At 48.5% G+C, this 26,971-nt stretch overlaps 1 protein-coding gene across 1 annotated transcript in view; it reads left to right on the forward strand.

Moving 5' to 3' along the window:
* Positions 1-26,971, forward strand: part of zfhx3b (zinc finger homeobox 3b) — a 326,530-nt gene that overhangs the window by 286,155 nt on the left and 13,404 nt on the right. The window contains exon 6 of the mRNA XM_078400782.1: positions 26,477-26,603. Within this exon, the coding sequence (XP_078256908.1) occupies positions 26,477-26,603 (127 nt within the window). The remainder of the gene's footprint in view (positions 1-26,476; positions 26,604-26,971) is intronic.

A 26,971-nucleotide genomic window follows, 5' to 3' on the forward strand; every position in this document is an offset into this window, starting at 1 on the left:
GTACCATATCTTGATAAGGCATCTTTATGTAATATCTTCTCAAGAAGCCTGTACATACTACATCAACCATATTTCCTTCATCAACCCTCTTTATTAATTCATCATGAACATAGTTTCCTTGGTGGTTTCTGATCAGCCCCACCTCCCCTCTCATCACCCCGCCGTTTTTCTGTTCATTTTGTTTCAATCCATTCTCATGCTCCTTCTCTGATTTCCATTTAAAATTCTCCTCTTTCTCTGATATTCCTCATTTTCACTTGTGCCTGTCATTTGTTTTTTTCTGATGTATGTTACTTTCTATCGTGTTTATGCTTCTGGAAGGAACTGGACTATTGGTTACTGTGGCATTATGGGGTTTAAAAGGTGTTGCAATGTTTAACATGTAGTTTGGCCTCAAAAGAAATGCCCAAGTAAGTCCATTAAAAGATCCCATACTCATGAGGCACAAGTGACTGCTTAATTCAGAGACAGGTTTCATTGCTACCAATTAATGCAACGTTATATTTGTCAAACAGAAGAGAATGTACTTCAGCTGCTGATTTAGCAGTTAGAATTCAAGAGCTTTAAATGTGGTTGTTGTCATGGTTACTGTTTCGTGCTTATGCTGCACAGTTCCAAACAATCTCCCAGATGTACTAGGGGACAGAGGACCTAGGGTGACGGAGAAACTGAAGGAAATTCACATTAGTCAAGAAATTATGTTGGGTAGACTGATGGGACTGAAGGCTGATAAATCCCCAAGGCCTGATGGTCCGCATCCCAGGGTACTCAAGGAGGTGGCTCTAGAAATTGTGGACGCATTGGTGATCATTTTCCAATGTTCTATAGATTCTCGATCAGTTCCTGTGGATTGTAGTGTAGCTAATGTTCTCCCACTTTTCAAGAAAGGAGGGAGAGAGAAAGCAGAGAATTATAGACCAGTTAGCCTGACATCGGTGGTGGGGAAGATGCTGGAGTCGATTATAAAAGATGTAATAGCAGCGCATTTGGATAGCAGTAACAGGATCGGTCCAAGTCAGCATGGATTTACGAAGGGGAAATCATGCTTGACTAATCTTCTGGATTTTTTTGAGGATGTAACAAGTAAAATGGACAAGGGAGAGCCAGTGGAAGTAGTGTACCAGGACTTTCAGAAAGCCTTTGATAAGGTCCCAACAGCAGATTAGTGGGCAAAATTAGAGCACATGGTATTGGGGGTAGGGTATTAACATGGACAGAAAATTGGTTGGCAGACAGGAAACAAAGAGTAGGGATTAACGGGTCACTTTCAGAATGGCAAGTAGTGACTAGTGGGGTGCCGCAAGGCTCAGTGCTGGGACCGCAGCTATTTACAATATACACTAATGATTTAGATGAAGGACTTAAAATTAACATTAGCAAATTTGCGGATAACACAAAGCTATGTGGCAGTGTGAACTGTGAAGAGGATGCTATCAGGATGCAGCGTGACTTGGGTAGGTTGGGTGAGTGGGCAGATGCAGTAAAATGTGGATAAATGTGAGATTATCCACTTTGGAGGCAAGAATGTGAAGGCAGATTATTATCTGAATGGTGTCAGGTAAGGAAAAGGGGAAGTACAATGAGACCTAGGTGTCCTAGTACATCAGTCACATCAGTAAGCATACAGGTACAGCAGGCACTGAAGAAAGCTAATGGCATGTTGGCCTTCATAACAAGAGAAATTGAGAAAAGGAGCAAAGAGGTCCTTCTGCAGTTGTACAGGGCCCTGGTGAGACCGCACCTGGAGTATTGTGTGCAGTTTTGGTCTCCTAATTTGAGGAAGGACATTCTTGCTATTGAGAGAGTGCAGCGTAGGTTCACGAGGTTAATTCCCGGGATGGCGGGACTGTCACATGATGAAAGAATGGAGCGACTTGGCTTGTATTCACTGGAATTTAGAAAGATGAGAGGGGATCTTATAGAAACATATAAAATTATTAAGGGATTGGACACGGTAGATGCAGGAAACATGTTCCCGATGTTGGGGGAATCCAGAACCAGGGACCACAGTTTAAGAATAAGGGGTAGGCCATTTAAAACCGAGATGAGGGAAAACTTTTTTACACAGAGAGTTGTGAATTTGTGAAATTCTCTGCCTCAGAAGGCAGTGGAGGCCTATTCACTGGATGCATTCAAAAGAGAGTTAGATAGAGCTCTTAGGGTTAGCGTAATCAATGGATATGGGAAGAAGGCAGGAACGAGGTATTAATTGTGGATGATCAGCCATGATCACATTGAATGGCGGTGCTGGCTCGAAGGGCCGAATGGCCTTCTCCTGCACCAATTGTCTATGTATCTATGTATGTAATCTTCAGCAACTCCCGTTAATAAAAATATGCAGCATACTTAATCCATATGCCTGCTTGTGAGGCCTCAATGGGCTTTAAATGACATCTCTGTGTCATGGTACTAAATATGACATTATTAGCATTTTTTGGTTTATTAAGGGAATAATAGAAACTTCTGGGAGATTATTTCTTCATGTTTCGCTTTGAAGATTCTGCATTGTAGACATTTTCAAAACATATATTAAAAAAAGTAATAATAATGAAGTCCTCTCATTATAACACACTTAGTTCGTGGATGTTAATACACTTCTGATGATTGAAATTCTCCGAGACTGCAATTGATGAGGTTTTACATTTTCAATCTTCTGGAGAACATTTTGGCCCAATATTAAATAGTAAAAATATACTCATATATTGTTTTACATCTGAGACACAAATCAGCGGACCTTAAAACTGGAGTAGACACCGATGAGCCAAAACATTATGACCACTGACAGGTGAAGTGAATTACATTGATTATCTTGTAACAATGGCACCTGTCAAGGGGTGGGATATATTAGGCAGCAAGTGAACAGTCAGTTCTTGAAGTTGATGTGTTGGATGCACGAGAAATGGGCAGGAGTAAAGACCTGAGCGACTTTGACAAGGGCCAAATTGTTATGGCCAGACGACTGGGTCAGAGCATCTCTGAAACGGCAAGGCTTGTGGGGTGCTCCCGGTCAGCAGTGGTAAGTACCTACCGACAGTGGTCCGAGGAGGGACAAACCACAAACCGGCGTCAGGGCGTTGGGCGCCCAATGCTCATCGATGCACGAGGGCAACGAAGGCTATCCTGTCTGGTCCGAACCGACAGAAAGTCTACTGTGGCACAAGTCACAGAACATTTTAATGGTGGTCACACAGGGCATCGCACCCTTCTGCATATGGGGCTGCACATGAAAGACCCACAGCATATTAGGCTGGTGGTCATAATGTTTTGGCTCATCAGGACATAATGTTTTGGCTGATCGGTATATTTTCAGAAAGTCCAAACATATTTCAAAGTAAGGATGTTATGCGTATGCATCTGTAACAAGTAAAATGATTGACCAATATGTCAACCACATTCTGTAATGCAAAATGCATATTGTATCGTACAAATGCAAGTTTATTTTCTTGATATAAAATTTTGTATTGCTCTCTTCACTCGATTGTACTTGTACTTGGGTGTTCGTGTAACTGGCTCCCAAATTGAGTATGTGAGATTAAGGCAAACAGCCAGACAAACTGAGAAAATAAGTTTACATGATCCCAAACAACTTTCAAATGAATCTGCCAAGTTTATTTGGTCTGGCTGCCTGGTACAGAGGAAGCCTCTGACACAAGTTGGCAGCAGTATTGTGGAATAAAATTTTAAAATGTGATGTATTGTTAAACACTGCAGGTATCTAGAAACAGTGTTTGCCACATGCAATGGAGATCATGGTTTGTTCAAACTTTTGGGCAGTTTTGCGATACTTTTTATCATGAAATCATTGTGCCACATAAATAAAGGAAAATAGTTCCACACATGGCATCCCATGAGGCACAAGATAAAAGGATGATTTAGTCCCTGCAGAGGGGTCAGTTGTTGATGATGTGCATCACCATCCATTATGCCTGTGTAAAGTTCAGCTGCAACATCTTCTTGCATTTCGACAGAAAAATGTGATGTTATAATGGAGTTCAATAAACTAGCAATTGAGCAAAAATCTTGTTGACTTATTACATTTTCATTAGTGTTGCCAGCTAAGTAAGTGAGGGTCAACAGTATTGACAGCTCAGACTTGAATTCATGTCGATGTTTTCACACGAGAAATTGTAGATCCATAGCAAATCCATCCCTGATGGACAGTGATGAACATTTCCGACAGACCATCACTATTCTGAAGATAGACACAAAAAGCTGGAGTAACTCAGCAGCACAGGCAGCATCTCTGGAGAGAAGGAATGGGTGACGATTCGGGTCGAGACCCTTCTTCAGACTGATGCAAGGGGAGAGGGAGATACATAGATAAAGAAATGTAAGGTGTGAAAATAGGACAAAGGGAATGGAGATCAAGGGAAATGTAGAATAGATCAATGTAAGCTGGGAGAAGATAACAAAAACAAAGCAAACAGAGGTACAATGTTTACTGAATCTGGGTTTACCCAGAAAGTACATTGATAACACATGCAAAGTCCTCTTTGCTGTTCTTTTCCCTTTAACCAGTTCAGTGCCACCCCTGAGTATACTCAGGTCATGGCCAATAGTGGAAAAAAACTTGGCAGAGAAGGAGTAGGGGGTAGAAACTTGCTTAAAAGGATAGATTAATTAGCAAAAACATTTTGGATTCTCTATAGGTCTGTAAGGGGTTTCTGCGCCGAGCTTTCGCCCGACCTAAGGTCCCTGTGCCTTGCTCTGGTCCCTCGACCAGGCCGCGCACACTGGTTCCCCGTGAGTGGCTCGACCCACTCACCCCCTACGGTTCTAGACACTGGACTTAGATGCAGGAGTGTTGATAGTGCAGAAAATTCAACCAGACCAGATTTGAAGACCAGGGTTTAAACGGAAAAGCTTTTATTGAGCGGTTGGGACTATGGTACATGAATACTTTGACACAGTTCTATAAGACATATGCATAATTACAGTTCTTGTTTCTGAATCATAAACACAATAACTATGATACAATACTTGAGTGTAAGATGGGGAACATACGACACATCGTAAAATTGGCCAGCACATATTCACTTACACCCACGTTAATGAAAACCACCCTCCCCTCTACTCTAAACTATGTCCAGGATGTGCAGGATCGGGGTACATGCTCACCATGATGCTATTACTGGGGTTACTGGCTGGTCGTGCTGCTTCCTCCAATTAGGTAGCTGTAGAAGGGTCGTCGGCGGTATGTGCTCCCCGGCTCCGACACCCCGAGAGGTCAGTACCCGTCATCGATTGCTCCCAGCGGATGACGTACGGTGGGACCGCTGCATAGCGAATATGGGCTCCCCCCTGAATGACTCCAATGTTCTCCACCGTGTACACCGGTGCGGGCCTTGTCGTCTTGCCCAACACCGGCATCCGCACCACTATTCCCATGACTGTGTGGTTTGACTGGCCACAATCTACGGGAACAGGGTATGCCTCCGACGCTAACCTGAGCTGGCACGGGGTGAGCGCGTTCTGAAAGGGTAGCAGCGCCTGTAGGTGTTTGTTACTGATCCAGGATGGGACCAATCCTTGTTTCAGGTCCTCGAGGTTGCTGCGGCCCTCGCCCAGCAACCATGCCCCGTACAGTTCGCATACCTCATTTTGCGCTGCCTGATCGGACGCGTTCCGATCTTCCCTAATCAGTGCGTTCACCGTGCCGGCATGCCTTTCCAGCTCAGCGATTATCTCGCGCAGGTGCAGTGTCATCGCCTGGTCCTCATGTAGCTCGGACCCGACGACCTTGTTCCCATCTGTGAGGATGCCTTTCAACTGCGACTTTAACCCGTTAATCTGGGTCTGCAGCTCCATGGTATCTAGAGCGTTGACCACAGATGTCCCGATGTTAAAGCCCGTAAATACATCATTCACTACACCCCTCCTTTGCCTCCCCATCTGACCCCAGTCCTCCGGCTCTTGGCTATACAAGCTCTCCTTGTCCACATTGGCAAGGTCGAACTCGTAAAATTGCCGGAACATGTTGGTCAGTAGCACCTGGTACAGTCTTTCAGTTTCCCTGGGGCACCACTCCGGCAACCGCACCTCGGTGAGGTTTAAGATCACCGAGGCTACCGCGTAGTGCACCCCCTGGTACAATACCTGGTCAGTCGGTATCAGTTCCAGGCCATTCCCGGGTCCCTTAGTGGTTTTAGGGCACTCACCCTCCTGTGCTACTGCCAGCGGAACTGTGGGAGGTGTCGTGCGTGGTCGTGTGATGAGTTCAGTGGCGTTTACCGGGATCGGGGAAAAGGGGACCCCCACAAGCCCGCGAGCTAACATCCCACCTCATCCCCTTACCGTCATCCTGCCACTGTCTGTGGAAAAATATGCTGTTGCCCGTGGGGCAGCGATACCTCGAACCCCACAAACACATATAGATCCCCTCATCCGGTTCCCACCATTTGTCCCAACACACACTCAACTGTTCATTAGTCCCAGAAATAGTTCTGTGAGTGTTGTTGTCAAGTCTCTCCCACTCAACAGTGGAGTTGGCCATTGTCCTGCTCGTTTTCCTCAGCCACCACCGCCTGCTCGTGGGGACCTTCCCCGTGCATACCAGGCAGATCCTTTTGCCAGCGGTGGCGCTTATTCTTTGGGCGACGATCTTGACTCTCGGGCACAATAACGAAGTGTCCCGATAAGCAAAACCTGAGGCGCTGGAATATTCTGAAGAGTTCGATCCCAGCCACCCCGGCCACCGGCCTTCATGGAAGTGAACTGCGGTCTCCTCCGCTTCTCTCCTTCCAGTCCCATCGGTCGTGATGGGAGCCGTGTCCCCGGAGCAGCCGTAAATGATGATGTCCTTGGTGCGGCCCCGATAGGCCCACCCACATCTGATCGCCGTGGCGACGATCCACCATACGAGTGCCTCCTTCCACTCCAGAAAACAGATAAAAATATGGTATAGCCAGCCTCTTGGGGAGCGCTTGGCTTTGTTAACGCCTCTGCGGGCGGGTCTCTTGACCCCCAGCCTGCACCCCACACCCACACATCCTGGACGCATCAACTTTGTCCAAAACTATCCCCACAAAACTTATCTATATTACTTATCCTTATCTATATTACCTAATCCTTATCTATCTAAAATATAATACAGCGCCGCCTTCCCAGGGCGGCTCAGCTAATCCCTGTCAGGGCTGCAGCGGGTCGTCTCCTGCGGCTGCACCACGCTGTCTCCCACCTTTGATCCTCCGCAGCCTGTCGCTGCCTGGCGGGGGCTAAACCTCCTCTGCAACGTTAGCTCCCTCCTCCTCACTTGGCTCCCATACCTCGGGGCGTGATTGACCTCTGGCCAAAACGTTCTAGGTTGGGGTTCCCTACTAGACCTACGGAGAGTCACCTTAGACACTGCCCCCTGGACAGCCTGGCTGAGGACCGGTTCCTGCCGTGCCGCAGCTTGGGTACCCCCCGCAGCTGCCAACCCTGGCCCCGCCTCATCCAGCTCTGCCCCCTTGGTGCTGGGTATACCCGCGGCATCCGGCCTCACCCTGCCTGTACCTACAGGTGGTGAGCCTCCGCCCGCTACCCCCGCCTTCCTGGTGCTTGAGTCGGGGACGTTACTGTCGTCCCCCTCCGACTCCTCCTCCTCCGTAATGGGATCCAGCCCCCTGGTCGAGCTGATCAGGCCCTTCCTCATCTGAATCCCACCCAAAACGCGAGACCCTCCATTCCTGGAGAATGTCCTCCCCCCTCACGCAGGCAACCTTGCCTGTCTGCGTGACCTGCCTCATCCTTGGCTGTGAGTCCCCACTCACAGGGCTGGCCCCTGTGGTTGACGCCTGTGCTCCAGGCTTATATGATTTGCACTGGTTAATGTGAAACCATTTAATCCGCCGGGGCATCTTCACGGCGTAGACCATGGGGCTGGCTTTATCTACAATGCTGTAGGGCCCCATATAGAGTGGTTCGAAACTACCTACCCTAGCGTAGTTCCGCACCATTACTAATTCTCCTACCTCCCACTCCTGCAGCTTGCGCGGCTCCAGCAACAGCTTGTTGCCCAGGTGTTGCCTTCCCATGTTCCCAGCCGCCTACCCGTGGACCTGCTTCAGATGCTCGAAGAGATTCTGGACAAACCTGTCCCTCTTAACCTCCTCGAGCTGACCTTCCGTGAACACCGGGGCCAGAACATGGGTGGGAGTGCGCATAACCCTGCCAGTCATCAGCTCGTACGGGGAATATCCCGTGCTCTTAGACTGGCTGGCCCTGATCCCCATGAGGACTAGGGGCAGGACCTCCGCCCATTTTTGGGGCGAGCCTATAGCCTCCTTCCTCAACCTTTCTTTCAGGGTCCTGTTCATGCGCTCCACAATCCCTGATGACTGGGGATTGTGGGCTACGTGCCACTTCCCCTCAATGCCCAGGAGCATGAGGGTGTTCTGCATCACCTGTCCGGTGAAATGACTCCCTTGGTCGGACTCCACAAAACGAGGGAGCCCCCACCGTGAGAACACCTCCCGGACCAGGATCTTGGCAGTACCCAGTGCCGTAGCTGCCTTACAGGGGAAAGCCTCCACCCACTTAGTGAACACGTCTATCAGGACGAGGCAGTACTTATAGCCTCCTTGGGTGGTGGGCAAGGGCCCGATGTAGTCGATCTGGATCGACTGCCATGGTCCCTCCACCCTCCTGACGTGTCCCATCGGCGCTTTCCTTTTCTGGGGGTCTGGGTTATTGGCAGCACAGACGAGGCAGCTGGCACAGAACTCACGGACCTCGTCCCTAAGCCCCGGCCACCATCCCGCCTGCTCTACCCGCTGCCACGTAACCTCCGGTCCGGGGTGCCCTGCCCCTGGACCCTCGTGTGCCAGCTGGAGGAACTCCCTCCTGTGCTGCTGTGGCACAACCCACTGTTCGGCATGGAAGAGCATGCCTTCTTTTACAGAGAGGGTCTCCTTACCGTAGAGACCCTCTACCTGCTCGCCCTCACTAACAGCTCTGAGGACGGCTTTTAAAGCAGGATCCTGAGCCTGGACGGTCCTCAGGTCCAGAGGCAATGCGACCTTTGGGGTCCCGACGTTACCCTCCTTACCATGGATCACTGCTATCTGCCTGTGCCCATAGGGGTCCCAGAAAATGCCACTGCGGGCGCCCTCCTTAGCCAGGGCGTCCGCCTGCTTGTTGCCCTCCCACCGGGGCTCTGTGGTGGAATGAGCCTTCACCTTGTGAATGAAGACCTCCTCTTTCTCCCCTACTGCGGCCAAGATCTGTTCTAGCAGGGGCTTAACTGTTAAAGGCCTCCCGTCTGAGGAAGTGTATCCGCGACGGGACCAGATGGCCAGGTACTCGGTACACAAGTTGCATGTGAACATGCTGTCCGAGCAGATCGTGTACGGGGTTGGGAACATCTCTGGGTGGGTAACGAAGTACGCCACTGCGGACAGCTCAGCCTGCTGAGCGCTCATGGTGCTGGGGAGCTTAACCACCAAGGCAATGCCTGCCTTGGGGTCATAGACTCCACACCCCGTGAGTCGTTCGCCAGCTGACACCGTGCTGGAGCCGTCCACATAGATCTCCCGGCCTGTGGGATGGATCCCAGCCCGTAGACCTATGTCGACGTCCCAGACCCCCTCCACGGAACACCGATGGGCCGTTCCGGGATATCCCAAATTGGCCGCGAGCTTGGGCTCGCACAGACCTTCCACCTTCAGATCCATCTGTGAAAGGAGGAGGGTCCAGCGCGCGATGCGGGCGCTGCTGACAGTCCCATCCTTGATCCTTCCATCCAGAAGCATCTGGGTGGGTGTGTGATGGGTGAGGAGAGTGATGGGAGAGGTTCCTGTGAAGATTAAAGCCCTCTTCACAGCCCAATGCGTGGCTAAAAGGTGCCTCTCGCAATTGGAGAAACTCCTCTCCACATCGGTGAGCACCCTGGAGGAGTACACCACTGGTCGCAGCCTACCGTGCCGTTCCTGCAGCAGCACGGCACTCAGGCTGTCCCCACTGGCTGCCACCTCCAGAGAAAACCCTTTCTCCCCATCTATGGCTCCTAAGGCTGGTGCGGTTTGCAGATCCCCTTTCAACTTCTCGAACGCGGCCTGGCAACCCTCATCCCAAGACCACTCCACTCCCTTGTGTAGGAGTCGGAGTAGCGGGGCTGCGGTGGCCGCGTAGTCCTCGATAAAGTCTCTGCAATACCCGGTCAGTCCCAGGAAAGACCTCACACCCGTTACAGTACAGCGAATCGGCAACTCCTGCACTGACTCCCTCCTAGCCTGATCTATGGCCCTTTCCCCGGCGAGGATGGTCAGACCCAAGAATTTTACTTCTGGCAGACCGATCCGTGCCTTTTTCGGGTTTACCTTAAAACCCTTCCTAGCCAGCAGCTCTAGCAGCTCGGCCAGCAGTGGACCGTGCTCCTCCTTTGTGTCTGTGAACAAAAGGAGGTCGTCCACATACTGCACGATCTGGTGGCGCTGGCTAAATTCCCTCAGGCTATCCGCCATACACTGGTGAAAAATGCTGGGGCTGTTGTGGAAACCCTGTGGCAAGCAGTTCCATGTGCACTGTTGCCCTTTAAAAGTAAAGGCAAACTTGTACTGGTCCTCCCGCCGCAGCGGAATGGACCAAAACCCATTTGAAATATCCAGCACCGTGAACGTGGTCGCGGACGCTGGGATACTTCCTATGAGATCGGCAACTGCTGCCACCGTGGGTGCGCAGGCAGGGATGTTACTGTTGAGGACCCGGTAGTCCACCGTGGCCCTCCATGAGTTATCCGGTTTCCTAACCGGCCACAATGGAGAGTTCACGTGTGTGGCTATCGGCCTCAGTACGCCCTGCTGCACCAGTGAAGATATGGCTATCTCCAAATCGGGTTCCGCCTCCTTGGGGAAATTGTACTGCCTCTGGGGTCTGGTCACGGGGTCCCCTTCTATGCTGACCTCGAACCCCACTACCCTACCACAATCGTGTTTGTGGGTCGCAAACGCGTTCAGGTTGTTCCCCACACACTCTTGCAGTTCGGCCGGGACCTCCGCCACCATGCGCTCGAGGTCGTAACCCTCGGGCGGCTTCATGGTGCACAGAGTCCCTTTCCCCTCCTTTCCCCTAATTACTATTATCTCACCCTTACTGTCCTTGTCCACCCAAAGGCAGTGGTTCCGTAAGTCCATGAGGATCCCATGGCTTACTAAAAAATCGGATCCAATGATCCCCTTCCCACCCCCTTCTGTCCACTTCATCAGGATACATTCCCATGTGGTATGAAGTGCTCCCAAATTAATGGACAGCGGGATGGAACGCGCGCCAGCCTGTTCCTTCCCTGTGAACCCCGCCAGTGCGAAAGGGACCCCCGTGGACAGGGGAGAGTCAAAGGGTTGCTCTGTGTGGACCACGGTGCAGGAAGCCCCCGTGTCCAACAGGTAACTGCCCCTTTGCCTCTCCACTACCATCTCCACAAGCGGCCTCTTCCACGCATCGTAGCGGAGAGGACACAGATAGGCGGGCTGCGCGGGCTGATGTCATTGGGGAATGTCCAGTGCCCCCCCCCCCACTGCCGGGGAGCCGGTAGCGACTGCCCCCTTCCCCTGTGCGGCCATGAGGGACCGCATCACCTCGATCATCGATTCGATAGTCTCGGGTTTAACTGGGACATCGGCGCGCAGGGTGGCGCCAACTTTATCTTCCTTGGTGTGGGCCCTGCAATCCTTCCGCCAGTGCCCCACCTTACCGCACCTGAAACACTTGGACTGTGCGGTAGGGTTACCCTCCTGTCGCCACTCCTTTTGGGCCGGTGCAGTAGCCTCCGCTACGTACACCTTCCCTTTTACGAGTCGGGTAGACGTGCTCCGGGTGTTTCTATACCCTACCGTGAGACGGTCCAAAACCGCCTCCTCCGTGCTATTTGTGGGATCAAACCAGGCTTTCGCCACTGGGCTCTCCCATTCCCGACCAGGACATCCCGCGCGGGGACGTGCGGGCAGCTGCTCTGGTATACTGACCACAGTCGCGCCGCAAAAACCTTTGGGGGTTCTCCCTCCATCTGGAGGGTCTTCCCCAATCGGGCAAATGGACCCTCATCGTTCATCCCCAAAACTTCCAGGACCTCGTCCCGTAGGAGAACGTAGGTCCAGGTCCCTCTTTTACTCTCATCTGAGAGGCATTGGAGGATCGAGCTGTCCAGGGAGAACAGCAACATTTTTGCCCGTTCTCCCTCGTCGCAACCGTTGATTGCGGCGGTTTGCTCGACCTCCCTAAAATGCAGCGAAGGGTCCCCTGATTCGGACAATTTCTTTACATGCCCGATCATAGCTCTTAACTGCTGGGAGCTGTGGGGCACCACGATCTCGCTTTGAATGGGTCCGGCGTCCCCATTCGGCGCGGTGGGTCCCCGTCTGGTTTCCAGGACCGGGCACATGGGCGCCGGTGCCGAGTCCTCGACCGGGAGCTCCTCCGCCTCTCTCTCCCCTACACTACCCTTTTCCCAGGATGCCTCGTAGCTAGGGGGATCGTGGAGTCTGGGGGCCGAAGCCACCACGGTCTTTCTGGGGACCGGAACTGGGACCTTCGCAACCGCCAGCGACTGGCTCGTTGGGGGTTTCATTAGACAGACCAGCCCGCTTGCTTTATTTAAAGCACTCCGCAGACCCTCTATCTCCTGCAGGCAGGTCCCTTGGTCGGCCCCTTCCGACCTGTCCTCCAAAGCGATTTTGTAGGCTGCCCTAACCTCCTTGAGGTTCTCTTCCTGGGCCTCCAGCTGGCGGCTCAGGGAAGCGCACTGTTCCCTGAGCTGGCCCTCACTTAGCATGGCCTCAGTGATCTGGCACTCCATCAGCTCTACCCTGGCCTCGTGGCGGTTGGTCACGACCCGGCGCTCCTTGTTTAAGGCGTCCAGAGCCTCAATCAACCGGTGCCCACCCGCGGCCTTCTCCTCTACCTCCTCAAGAAGGTCCCTGATCTGGGCTGTCTGCGCCACAATCACGCGGTCCAAGAGCTGGACCTGCTTTTTGTAACATGCCAGCCAGACCGCCTTCTCCACAGATTTCTTATGGGCTTTGCTGGCCGTCCACCGGATCGCTGCATCCAGTGGGCGCTTGTCCTCCAATAAATCACAAATCCACTGTTTGGTAATATTGACCTTGCTAAAAACATAGTCCGCAATGCGCTCGTCCATTACATCCCTAGTCTTCAAATCTTTTTCTGGCACCCTATCGTCCTGCTGCCAGTGTCCCTTCGTGGTCGCCATAATCTGTAAGGGGTTTCTGCGCTGAGCTTTCGCCCGACCTAAGGTCCCTGTGCCTTGCTCTGGTCCCTCGACCAGGCTGCGCACACTGGTTCCCCGTGAGTGGCTCGACCCACTCACCCCCTACGGTTCTAGACACTGGACTTAGATGCAGGAGTGTTGATAGTGCAGAAAATTCAACCAGACCAGATTTGAAGACCAGGGTTTAAACGGAAAAGCTTTTATTGAGCGGTTGGGACTATGGTACATGAATACTTTGACACAGTTCTATAAGACATATGCATAATTACAGTTCTTGTTTCTGAATCATAAACGCAATAACTATGATACAATACTTGAGTGTAAGATGGGGAACGTACGACACATCGTAAAATTGGCCAGCACATATTCACACACCCACGTTAATAAAAACCACCCTCCCCTCTACACTAAACTATGTCCAGGATGTACAGGATCGGGGTACATGCTCACCATGGGGCTATTACTGGGGTTACTGGCTGGTCGTGCTGCTTCCTCCGATTAGGTAGCTGTGGAAGGGTCGTCGGCGGTCGTCTCGGTCTTTCGGGTGGTCCCGGGGTTCACCTTGCCCAGGGGTCGTTCTCGTTCGCGATCGCCTCCGCTCAGCGCAACCCGACTACGCTGCCTTCCGGGCCTTCTGGCACCGCTCTTAGGCCAGACCGACACTTGTCTAGCCGATCTCTAATCGTGCAGCCTTTTTCTCTACTGCTTTCCTTCAGCCCACACTTAAACTTGTGAGCCCTTAACTGCTCTCAACTTTCATCTCTGGGTCTGAGTCCTTTTCTTTTTCTTTCCACGTGGCAGGGACTCCAGCCAGAATGTGCATCACACTAGCCACCGTGAACATCAAGCGCTGTCCTGTGTCCTCTCTCTCTCTCCGCAAGTCTCAAGATTCATTCAGTGACTGAAGCTCTGTCTGTGTTTGCCTGTCTTCCTGTCTGTCCTATCTGTCCTGTCTTTTTGAAAAACCCGAAAATCGTAGCCAGTTATTCTAATCCTGACCCGTCCTATCTCCCGCCAGATCTCGGGATCTTTTTGCTTCAAAGATGGGTTTCGAGCTTTCTCTTTGTTCTGCGCTATGTCCGGGAGTACCGGTGATGGCTAGACGGTCTGTTAATTTGTTTCTCGTTAAGAGGTGATGGGTTTAACTGGTTTCCCATCACCGGCCAGGTAGGTTTCTATGGGCTATTGTGCCCCCTTAACGAGATTAACTGTGTAGGTCGGCTTGGGGCATTGTGAGTATGCTGATGTCAGCGCCCCAGTGTCTGGACTTCGACCTGGTTTCGCGGGTTTCTGCACGGCCAATATCTATCTATTGTTCTGGCCGCGACTTTGCAGAAACCTAGAGACTGGGCTGTGGAGTTTCGCTTTTGTGGCTGGTCACGAGGTCCCGCGGCCATCTTGGGACCCACTGATTGTGACATCCCTTGTTAAAAACTGACCGCAGCCTTTCTCTGCTATCAGCCCCAGTCCCGTATAAAATGTCCAAACTGCAGCTCTTTGGTTTTGTTGATTGTAGAATGAGGGAAAACTTCTCAAATCTTACAGGTCCACCTATAATTGAGTATCCAAAATAAGGTGAGGCTAAGTGAAGGAAGGGTTTAACCACCATCCTGTTTTCAATCTCCCAGCCACAATGTAGCTTTCACAGAAAAAACAAACGTATGTCTCTTATGGATCAATAATCCCTTAGTTACAAGCTGTCTGCAAGAAGGAATTGTTTTCTATGTTATAGATCAAAAGAAGGAATGTAATTTCCTTCTGTACGAAGCAAAAGGTGTTCTTAGTTACAAAAGAGACTAGCTCTAACACTGGGAACTTGGAATGTCCGGACAATGATGACCAGCCTCTCTGGAAACCCAAAGGACATCAGCGATTCCAGGAAAACAGCTGTCATAAACAACGAGCTCAAGAGACTCAACGTAGACATAGCCACCCTTCAGGAAACAAGGCTGGCAGACTCGGGCACATTGAAGGAGAAGGACCACACCTTCTTCTACTGGCAGGGGAAGGACTCTGACGAGCCCAGAGAGCACGGAGTAGGCTTCGCAGTAAGGTACAGCCTGCTGAACACGGTGGAACCAGGCAGAAATGGCTCAGAGCGACTCCTGACTCTCCGACTCATCACCACCGCAGGCCCAGTCACCCTTGTCAGCGTGTATACCCCGACACTGTCCTCCACATCAGACACAAAGGACCAGTTCTACGAGAACCTCGCATCCATCATCAGCAGTATCCGCAGCAAGGAAGAACTTGTTCTCTCGGGCGACTTCAACGCCAGAGTGGGCGCAGACCATTATTCGTTGTCTTCCTGCCTCGGGCAGTTTGGTGTGGGCAGAATGAATGAGAACGGACAGCGACTGCTCGAGCTGTGCACTTACCATGACCTGTGCATTGCCAACTCGTACTTCCAGATAAAGCTCCAGCACAAGGTATCCTGGAGGCACCCACGCTCAAAGCACTGGCATCAACTGGATCTGATCCTAGTCAGACGTGCTGCCCTCAAGAACATTCTCCACACACGCTCCTACCACAGTGCGGACTGCCACACAGACCACTCCTTGGTGTGTTGCAAGATCAGGCTGCAACCAAAGAGGTTCTACCATACCAAGAAGCAGGGGAACCCCCGCATCGATGTCAGCAAGATGCCCCATCCAGACCTCGTGCAACAGTTTGCAGAGGCTTTTGAGAGAGAACTTGGCACCTCGCGTCCTGGAGACTCTGCAACAGAGAAGTGGGAAACTCCGCAGGACACCATGCCTTGGCTAGCTTTGGCAAGAAGATCTCGAAGACACACGACTGGTTTGAGGCCAAGTCGACTGAGATGACTCCCGTCATCAAAGCCAAGCGCATCACCCTAGCCGAGTACAAGCGGTCAGCCAATGAGAAGAACCTGCAGATCCTCAGGGCTGCCAGGAGCAAGGCTCAGCAGACTGCCAGGCGTTGCGCCAATGAGTACTGGACACAGCTTAGTGAGGACATCCAGACGGCCGCCATAATGGGGAACATCAGGGGAATGTACGATGGCATTAAGAAGGCACTAGGACCAGTCCAGAGCAAGACAGCCCCCCTCAAATACTCCACTGGGGAAGTAATCGCAGACAAATGCCAGCAGATGGAGAGATGGGTGGAACACTACTCCGACCTCTACTCAAGAGAGAACACTGTGTCCTCCTCAGCCCTTGACGCCATCGAGTGCCTGCCGACCATGGATGAGTTAGATGGAGAGTCGACGGTAGAAGGGCTCAGCAAGGCCATTGACAGCCTGGCCTCAGGCAAGGCCCCAGGCAGCGACGGGATTCCCCCTGACCTGATCAAGCACTGCAAGACCTCCTTACTGCTTCCTTTGCATGAAGTCCTCTGCCAGTGTTGGCAAGAAGGAGCTGTACCGCAGGACATGAGGGTTGCCACGATCATTACCTTCTACAAGAACAAGGGTGAGAGAAGCGACTGCAACAACTACAGAGGCATCTCCCTCCTCAACATCGTCGGCAAGGTCTTTGCTCGGGTCATCTTGATCCGCCTGCAGAAGTTGGCAGAACGTGTCTACCCAGAGCCACAGTGCGGTTTCCGAGCTGGAAGGTCAACAATAGACATGGTCTTCTCCCTTCACCAGCTCCAGGAGAAGTGCAGAGAACAGCGGATGCCCCTGTATGTTGCTTTCATTGACCTCACCAAGGCGTTCGACTTCGTCAACAGAGACGGCCTATTCAAGGCTCTCCCAAAGATCGGCTGCCCACCAAAACTGCAGAGCATGATAGAATCCTTCCACATCAACACGAAGGGGACAGTGCAGTTCAATGGCAGTTTCTCGGAGCCCTTCGACATCCGCAGTGGCGTCAAACAAGGCTGCATCCTCGCTCCCACACTCTTTGGGATTTTCTTCGTTCTGCTCCTGAAACATGCCTTCAGCACCACAACAGAGGGGATCTACCTGCGTACTAGATCAGACGGCAGGCTCTTCAACCTCACCCGCCTCCGAGCCAAGACAAAAGTACGTGAAGCTCTCATCAGAGACATGTTGTTCGCCGATGACGCAGCAGTTGTGTCCCACACCCAGCAGGAACTACAGTCACTGATGGACCGCTTCTATCGGGCTTGCAAGGACTTTGGGCTGACCATCAGCCTGAAGATGCCGAACGTCCTGGAACAGGATACAGAGGCACCGCCTGTCATCACCATCGACGACTACGAACTCGATGCCGTCCGTCAGTTCACGTACCTCGGCTCCACCATCACCGACAACCTCTCCTTGGACACAGAGATTGACAAGAGGATCGGGAAGGCAGCTACAACTCTCGCTCTCCTCACAACCCGAGTGTGGACCAACCCAAAGCTGACAGTGAAGACAAAGATAGCAGTTTACAATGCCTGTGTCAACAGCACGCTGCTGTACGGCAGTGGGTTCTGGACTACATATGCCAGACTGAAGACTCACGCCTTCCACCTTAGAAGCATCCGCCGTATCCTGGTTATATCCTGGCAAGACAGAATGGCCAATGCTGAGATTCTGTCTGGCGCTGGCCTTCCGAGTATGTACACTCTACTCAGGCAGTGCAGGCTGCGGTGGCTGGGCCATGTCCACCACATGGAGGATGGCCGTAATCCAAAAGACATCCCCTATGGAGAGCTAACATCTGGGAGGAGAACCATCGGCCGCCCCCAGCCACGTTACAAGGATATCTGCAAGAGAGATTTGAAGGCGCTCGACATCGATGTGGAGTCCTGGGAGAGCCTTGCAGCTGACCGCACGAGGTGGAGAGGTACCCTGAACCAACATCTCAAAACGGGGGAAGAGAAACTGATGAAGGCAGCGGCAGACAAGCGGGCACGCAGAAAGGAGCGCAGCAACTTCAACAGACCAGAGACCACACACAAATGGGACCTTTGCGACAGAGACTGTCACTCCCACATTGGTCTCTTCAGCCACAAGCGACGCTGCACTAGCCGAGGTGTGGAGCAAGCAGCCAACTAGGATGCATCACCCATGGTCAGCCATGACCAAGGGGGCCTAATAGGAAGAAGAAAAAAGAAATAGGTCCACCTATAATTGAATATCCAAAATAAGGTGAGGCTAAGTGAAGGAAGGGTTTAACCACCATCCTGTTTTCAATCTCCCAGCCACAATGTAGCTATCACAGAGAAAAAAAAACGTATGTCCCTTAATGGATCATTAATCTCTTAGTTCCAAACTGTCTGCAAGAAGGAATTATTTTCTACGTTATAGATCTAAAGAAGGAATGTCATTTCCTTCGGTACGAAGCAAAAGGTGTTCTTTTGTCTGTCTAGTTCAAATGCAGGTAATGAAGATAGTCATGCTTCATTAAGCAGGAATCCTGTGAGATGACAACCATTTTGAACTATGTTTGCCAATTAAATTGTCTAAATTAAAAGTGACCTCGGGATTTCTTTGGTAGTTGCCATCTGTTCGCTAAAGGAGCAATTTTTAAAAAAGTAAATCAACTTCAAATTGGAAATGAATGTGGGAACAATTCTTTGGGAAAAAAATGTTTAACCTCTTCTAATCCAAAACCTTTCTAAAGAATAAATATCCCATCTACCAAGAGCCAAAAGTGGAATTTGCAGCATAGATTTGCTTTATTTATCATTTAATTGATCATTAAGTCCAGTAGTGCACATAAACCTGCCAGGAACTGATTTACAATAAGATTCCTATGTTTGGTTGGCTTGGCTAAATTATAGTTCAAAAGAATACTCCGAACTTCTTCCAACGTTGTAGCATTTTTTCCGATAAAATTCTTTCAGATGTTGAAGTAGTAATAGCTTTTAAGATTAGGATAAGAGGCTCTGTAATATGTGCATCCTGTTCTGTTTTACTATAGGCAGTAAAATATAAGCTAACAGAACGAGATCTTGAGTATGAGCGAGATAAATTTAATATTTTACTGGATTCATTACCGAATGTGAACTCATTTTAGTTACGAAATATGAATCTTCTCTGTGGCAAAATAAGTTTATACTGGCGGTGACTTTCATCCACCGTACATTATCAAAGGGCGAGGATTGGAACAAAAGGCATGCTCTTTCTCAACTGGACTATGAGGCATTCACGCAAAATACTGACTTGAATTGAGTATAGAAGTTGGGAGGTCACATTGCAGTTGTATAAGATGTTGGTGAGACCGCATTTCGAGTATTGTGTTCAGATCTGGGCACCATGTGGTAGGAAAAATATTGTCAAGCTTGAAAGGGTTCAGAAAATATTTACGAGGATGTTGCCAGGACTAGAGGGTGTGAGCTACAAGGAGAGGTTGAGTAGGCTGGGTCTTCTTTCCTTGGAGCGCAGGAGGATGAGGGGTGATCTTATAGTGATGTATAAAATCATGAGAGGAATAGATCGGGTAGATGCACAGAGTCTCTTGCCCAGAGTAGGGAAATCGAGGACCAGAGGACATAGTTTCAAGATGAAGGGGAAAAGATTTAAAAGGAATCCGAGGGGTAACTTCTTCACACAAAGGGTGGTGGGTGTATGGAACAAGCTGCCAGATGAGATGAGAACAGTCTGAAGAAGGGTCTCGACCCGAAACGTCACCCATTCCTTCTCTCCCGAGATGCTGCCTGACCTGCTGAGTTACTCCAGCATTTTGTGAATAAATACCTTTGATTTGTACCAGCATCTGCAGTTATCTTCTTATACTGCCAGATGAGGTAGTTGAGGCAGGGTCTATCCCAACATTTAAGAAACATTTAGACAGGTACATGGATAGGACAGATTTGGAGGGATATGGACCAAACGCAGGCAGATGGGACTAGTGCAGCTGGGACATTGTTGGCCGGTGTGGGCAAGTTGGGCCAAAGAGCCTGTACTGTATCAATCTATGACTATGAATGGATGGCAAGTGGAGATTGTGACCTGAATTTCAAAAAAGAATCCTAACTCCCACAACAGCATTGTCTTTCCAACTGTTTTTGAATTCGTCAAAACAGTTTTATTTTTAAAAAAAATTCTGAGATGAGGGTATCACAGTCAAAATGGGGTTTTAGACAATAGACAATAGACAATAGGTGCAGGAGGAGGCCATTCGGCCCTTCGAGCCAGCACCGCCATTCAATGTGATCATGGCTGATCATTCTCAATCAGTACCCCGTTCCTGCCTTCTCCCCATACCCCCTGACTCCGCTATCCTTAAGAGCTCTATCCAGCTCTCTCTTGAATGCATTCAGAGAATTGGCCTCCACTGCCTTCTGAGGCAGAGAATTCCACAGATTCACAACTCTCTGACTGAAAAAGTTTTTCCTCATCTCAGTTCTAAATGGCCTACCCCTTATTCTTAAACTGTGGCCCCTTGTTCTGGATTCCCCCAACATTGGGAACATGTTTCCTGCCTCTAACGTGTCCAACCCCCTAATAATCTTTAGGCTGCTTTATTGGCCTAAAGCAGTAGAGATATTTTGAGCTCGCGAAAGATAGACACAAAATGCTGGACTACCTCAGCGGGACAGGCAACATCTCTGGAGAGAAGGAATGGGTGATGTTTCGGGTCGGGACCCTTCTTCAGACTGAAGAAACGTCACCCATTCCTTCTCTCCAGAGATGCTGCCTGTCCCGCTGAGTTACTCCAGCATTTTGTGTCTATCTTCGGTTTAAACCAGCATCTGCAGATCTTTCCTACATATTTTGAGCCCGCTATGCAGCTTTCAAGAACTCTTGCAGTGCTGGCCAATGCTAAGATGATTGGGCTCTAATAACTCTTAACCAGCTTTGGATCACACCACCCACTGAAGAATTTCTCCCTGATCAGAAGTGATTTAGTACGACAAGGTTCCTTGGCATCACAATCACCTTGCTTGAAGAATAGTCTGTAACTATTGCCTGACCTCTGAAATAGAACACTGTGATCAGGAGCCAGGCTTTATGCTGCATATCGGCATGTTCTGGATGCCCCATTATAGGAAAGATGTGGAGACTTTGGAAAAGATGCAGAGGAGGTTTACCGGAATTATGACTGGATTAGGGGACATTAACTACAGGGAGAGGTTCAACAGACATGGATTTTTTTTTTCTGGAATGCTGGAGGTTGCAGAGAGACCAGATAGTAGTATATCAAATTATGAGAGGCATAGATAGAACCTTCTTCCCAGGATGGAAAAATGAAATACCCTAGGACATAGTTTTAAGGTGAGAGGGGCAAAGTTTTGAGATGTGCGGGAAAAGTTTTCTGCACAAAGAACAGTGAGTGGTTGTGGCATACAATAGGGGCATTTAAAAGACTATTGGATAGGCGCGTGGATATGCAGGGAATGGAGGGATCGGGATTATGTGCAAGCGGATAGGATTTGGTCTTGGCATCGTGTTCAGCACAGACATTGTACTGTAGCTCAACAGGTCTGTCCCTGTGCTGTACGGTTCTATTTTCTAAGTGCCCAACTCAGGATTGATTGGTCTCAATAGAGTTCTGTCATTTACATTTGAAGATCCAGGTTAAGAAAACGTAACAAACATTACACACCAGCATCTGCAGTTCCTCCCGACACAAACATTGAGCAGACCGAGTGTGATCGACTATGATGCAAGGTATGCACACTTGGAGAAGTGTGGCTGCACACTTGTAGAGTGCAGCACCCACACTGTGTGGCAATGCCAATCGCCATATTAGACATTGGCTTGCAAGGAAGCCTCTGACTGCCACCCAACAGGGAATGATCAATGATGGAGGAGGAAGAAGTGTGCATTAACATGTGGAAGGCTTGGACCAGCAGATATTGGTGAAAGAATCCTTGACTCAGACACCTAAAGAAGTGCCAACGCAAGGATAAGGGTCAACCTGTTGCAAGCACCATTTGACGAATATCAGTATCAAGGCTTCAGATATCTGATACTCTTGTATACTCAGCAGCTAAGCACTGGTATGGACTAGAAGTAGCCATATTTGATTTGATATCCAACTTAATACTGAACATCCAAGTCAATGTTGATATCCCGGTGGCCTGTTCTACCCACTTCCTCATTTACTCAGAGCAATGTCACCACAGATGTGCAGCACTTTGGTCAACGTGGGTTGTTTTTAAATGTGCTATACAAATAAAATTGACTTGACTTGACTTGACTTGACTCTTCCAGGAATTTCAGAAGGAAAGGAAAATCTCCCTGTTCACAAGGGCATCCACAACACTTAGATGTAAACAAGCTCCTTTGAACGCACATCCTTAGCTCTTGAAACATCTATTCCAACCCTGAGGTATTTCCAACCCTAAATAGCCTGAAAAGATCATTCTGAAGAAGGGTCTTGACCCGAAACATCATCCATTCCTTCACTCCAGGATTTTGCATCTATCAAAGATAAGTCCAAGTTCACAAGAGACCACGCACAACTTGCATAAGACTAGTGCAGAAGACAACCGCCTTAATTTCCAGTAGGGCCCATGACAACCCTGAAGAACATCCTTAAGAATCATGCCCAATGCCAATGGATAAAAGGAAAATGCTAACTTTCCAGCACAATGCTGTGGTCCCCCACACCAAGCGATGAGATATGCAATGATTCAAAGATACAATTCACCACTACAAAGAAGTCATGTACTCTACTACCTGGCTGCAGTTACATGGCTTAACCTGCCAAATATTACATTGCAGTTGTTATTCTACTTCCACATCAACCAAATAACAGACAAGTGTATGGTCTTGGTTGACATGTGACAAAGGAGTGGGTTTGTTCACATCTTGAGAGGAGGCATTCACTGCAGCTCTCATTGGACCACTGCCATTTCCCTGGGGGTGCAATTCATCACTCCCATTGATCTCACCAGCTTATAGCTGTTGATCTAGGCTTTCATAAAGTGAAACATATCTCCAGCATTGTAGACGCCTACCGCATGTAATTACTGTAAAAAGCCAAACTTGTACAAAATAATGATCCAATTTGTGGTTCGTATTTCAGTATCTACCTTCTGGTTTTCTCATTGCAAATCTTGCTGAATTCAGCATCTTATTGATTGTCAAGAAAAGGCTATCTAGTTATTAGATATTCCTTTGCAGAAGGGTTAATGACTGTAAAACGTATCCTCTGATTAAAATGCAGAGTAGCAAGGGAACTTGATTATTATTTTTCGACAATTAATTGAATGAAAGCGATGGCAAGCCCTGTACAGCCAGCCACACTGCTCTCTCTAAACTTAATCACTGATTATGATTAAATAGGTTCTGTGTAATAACAGAGTTGATGAATTTTTGTCCATTCTTGCAGTCATTCACACACGATTGGCTTTCACCTTTGAAGTACAAAAGTCATTTGTCGCATCGTGGCAAATAAAGTCCACCTTTTCATTTCAATACTGCACTAGAATTCCCAAATATTATCTTGCAAATCAGACTTCAACGGCAAAAATAGAATTTTGAAAAATAATTATTACTGAACAAGTCAGTAAAGTGGTTGCTACTGCTGAGGCCACCGTGTTCCTCCATTTAGCCCAGTGAACCTATCTTCTACCCATTTGTGGGGTTAACGATTTCTGTAGTACAACAGTTGGTGCTTCATTACGTTCAGATTTAGATTTGTTTATTGTCATGTACACCAGTGTGCAATGAAATCCCTTGCTCGCTTTAAGTTCACAGAGTAAACGGTATATACACACACGGTAAATGATAAATACAACAATAAACGCGACAAGAAGTACAAAATGGTGCAAGATTGTAGTACAATCTGAAAATCACGTAAATCGCTGGCGCTTTACTGTCACAGCTGATGGTTCCTTACTTGATTATTATTGCTAGGATAATGATCTCCGACCTTGACACCTAAAAAATTCCGAGTTGATAGACCCATCCATTGTTGTTGCAATAACATTGTATTTGTGCAAATGTGTGAGTAATATTTGACTGAAAATAATCAATATGTGCATTATCTGAGCAATTCTGATTTGTTCATGTTTTAATTGCCAATAATCATCAAAGGCCAGAAGCTCTTCTTCCCAATGTCTTACTGCTCCATGCGGATGTAAGGTCTTCATGTGACTGAAGTTGTTGAAAAACATATAGCTATGGCTGCCAAGTTCAAGTCTACCTGCTGTAAATTTCATCGATTCTCAATGAGGTTGCCTGCTGTTTTCTTTGGTTAACAAGGCATAATGATGGTTGGGCAGACCAGGATACCCAGACCCACTGGCCACAATACACTTGTCAAGAGAGTGTATCTCTGTTAGCTCTTTCAAAGAAACAGATGAGTCATGAAAACGACCTGTTCAGAGTACAGTGAAGTATAAGAATCTATAGTAGGGCAGAATAATCTCAGAGTAAGATCAATTGAACCAGATGTACGTGTCAATAGTTCCATAGACGTTCTATTGGTCTAGATGGAGAACAAAAGTATGATGTTAGTATAACGCCCAAAGTGCCCCTTTCAAACAGATGATACCAAATTTAACAAACCCTTAACTACATTGAACAATACGCAGTTGGTTAACCAGAAAAAAAAGCGCATTATATGAAAACTCGTGGAAAGTTAAATAAAGGATACACGATAAACTGAAGAAAAGAAAAGATGAAAAGTGAAAAGGGCGAGGTTTAAAAGATGCGTGTGGGGCAAGTTTTTTTTTACAGAGTTGGCGGCTGCCTGAAATGGGCATGGTGGTGGAGGCAAATACGATAGTGACATTTAAGAGGCCTTTCAGTAAGCATATGGATATTCAGGGATTGGAGGGATATGGATCAAATACAGGCAGGTGAGATTAGTTTTTCTGGGCATCATGTTCAACTCAGACATTGTGGGCTGAATGGTCTGCTTCTGTGCTGTTTTCTCTGTTCTACTGGTGTAAATGAATTTATTTTATTTAAAATACCGTTCTATTGTTGGAAGAAGACTCCATAGGGCGGCACAGAGGCACTGCTAATGGAGCTGCTGCCTCACAGTGCAGGAGACCCGGGTTTGATCCTGACCTCAGGAGCTGTCTGTGTGGTGTTGGCACAATCTCCCTGTGATGCATAGCTTTCCTGGTGCTCCGGTTTCATCCCACATCCCAAAGACGTGCGTGTTTACAGGTTATTAGGCCTCTGTAGATTGCTGCTTGTGTGAAGGGAATGGATGCAAAAGTGGGATAAAATAGAACCAGCGTAAATGGGCGATTGATGGTCGGCGTGGACTCGGTGGGCCGAAGGATCTGTTTCCATGCTGTATCTTTCAATCAATCAGTCATGTTAGGACTATACAAGACATTGGGCAAGGCCATATTTGGAGTACTATGTACAGTTCAGGTCACCTACTGTAGATGTAGGAAGGATGTCATTAAACAGGAAAGAGTACAAAAAAGGTTTGCAAGGTAGTTACCGGGTCTGATGGGTTTGAGTTATAGGAGAGTCTAGATAGGCTGGAAATTCTTTCCCTTGGAGGCTGAGGGGTGACATTATAGAGGTATATTAAATCAAGAGGGACACACGTACGATGAGTAGCCACAGTCTTATCCCCAGGTGAAGGAGTCCAATCTAGAGGGCAGAGATTTAAGATGGAAGGGGAATGATTTCAAAAGGACATGAGGGGCAACTTTTTTCACACAGAGAGTGGTGAAGATATGGTACAAGTTGCCAAAGAAGTTTGTAGAGTGATTACATATTTAAAAGACAGGTACATTGGCAGGCCAGGTTTGGAGGGGATGTAGGCCAGGCAAATGGGACGCGGTTAGGCAAATTCTTTTGCGTATGGCGTGCACAGCCTAAAGTTGTAGGTCAAGGGTAGACATCCAGGCCAGGGCAGCATCAGTTGTTGGGTGGGTGGCCTTGATGCCACCAGGGAAAAGCTTCAGTGAGCAGTCATTCACAATGCGAATGACTGCGGTTAGGCAACGCGGACGGCTGTATAGCTCGATAACTCTATAACTCTTCTTGATTAGTACAGGTGTCAGAGGTTATGGGGAGAAGGCAGGAGAATGGAGTTCGGAGGGAGAGATAGGTCAGCCATGATTGAATGGCGGAGTAGACTTGATGGGCCGAATGGCTTAATTCTACTCCTATTCCTTAAGACTTGATAACTCATAGAAAGCCACTTTAATCATGCTATAACAAGCAATGGACAAAACACACTAGCCTTGCCATTCACATCTTGTGAACAAATAAGAAATGTTATCAGTAATGCTGGTCTGAATTTTATGTCAACAAGCTTCATGCCTTCCATAAAGTTGTGTTTTACTGTGAGTTCTCAGCTCTTACTGGTCGTGAAAATGAATGCTTTGTGCACATTATTTCATATCGAGTGTTACACGTTGAACCCCACAGAATGCTGTTGAATGAACTAGGTGCTTCTTCCTCATCACTGAAATACTTCTCCACAGGTGACCACTCCGGAGATGATGATGCCAAGCACCATGTTTCTCTCTGCAAATGTTCCAGAGAGAGAATGCCACATGGTCTTGCAGACAGCAACAAGCTCCAGTGCAGAAGATCCTGCAAATCTACTTGGTATGTTGGATGGAAATTCCTCCATGATAATATATATTGGGTATATAATCAATATGCAGTGTGTACTATCATTATTTCTATATGGCAGGGTATACAAATAATATCTGTATTGTCAGAGGAAAGATCAAATATATTGACTTAATTGTTTATTATTAATTTCTCATGGATATATATTAACCATCATCACCTTTTGGGGAAAGTGTCTGCTCATGCCTCACTAGCTTGCACGAGCAATCAAAATGTAAGCTGGTGACCCACAATTGTTATTTTGTATTTTGAAAATTATCCTTTAGAATGACTTATAAAGTTAACACGGTCCAATTCCCTCCCCTCCCCCCCCACCCCCAACCCCCTCACACACACACTTT

The sequence above is a fragment of the Rhinoraja longicauda genome, chromosome 6, assembly GCF_053455715.1.
Source record: "Rhinoraja longicauda isolate Sanriku21f chromosome 6, sRhiLon1.1, whole genome shotgun sequence".
NCBI classification, from domain to species: domain Eukaryota; kingdom Metazoa; phylum Chordata; class Chondrichthyes; order Rajiformes; family Arhynchobatidae; genus Rhinoraja; species Rhinoraja longicauda.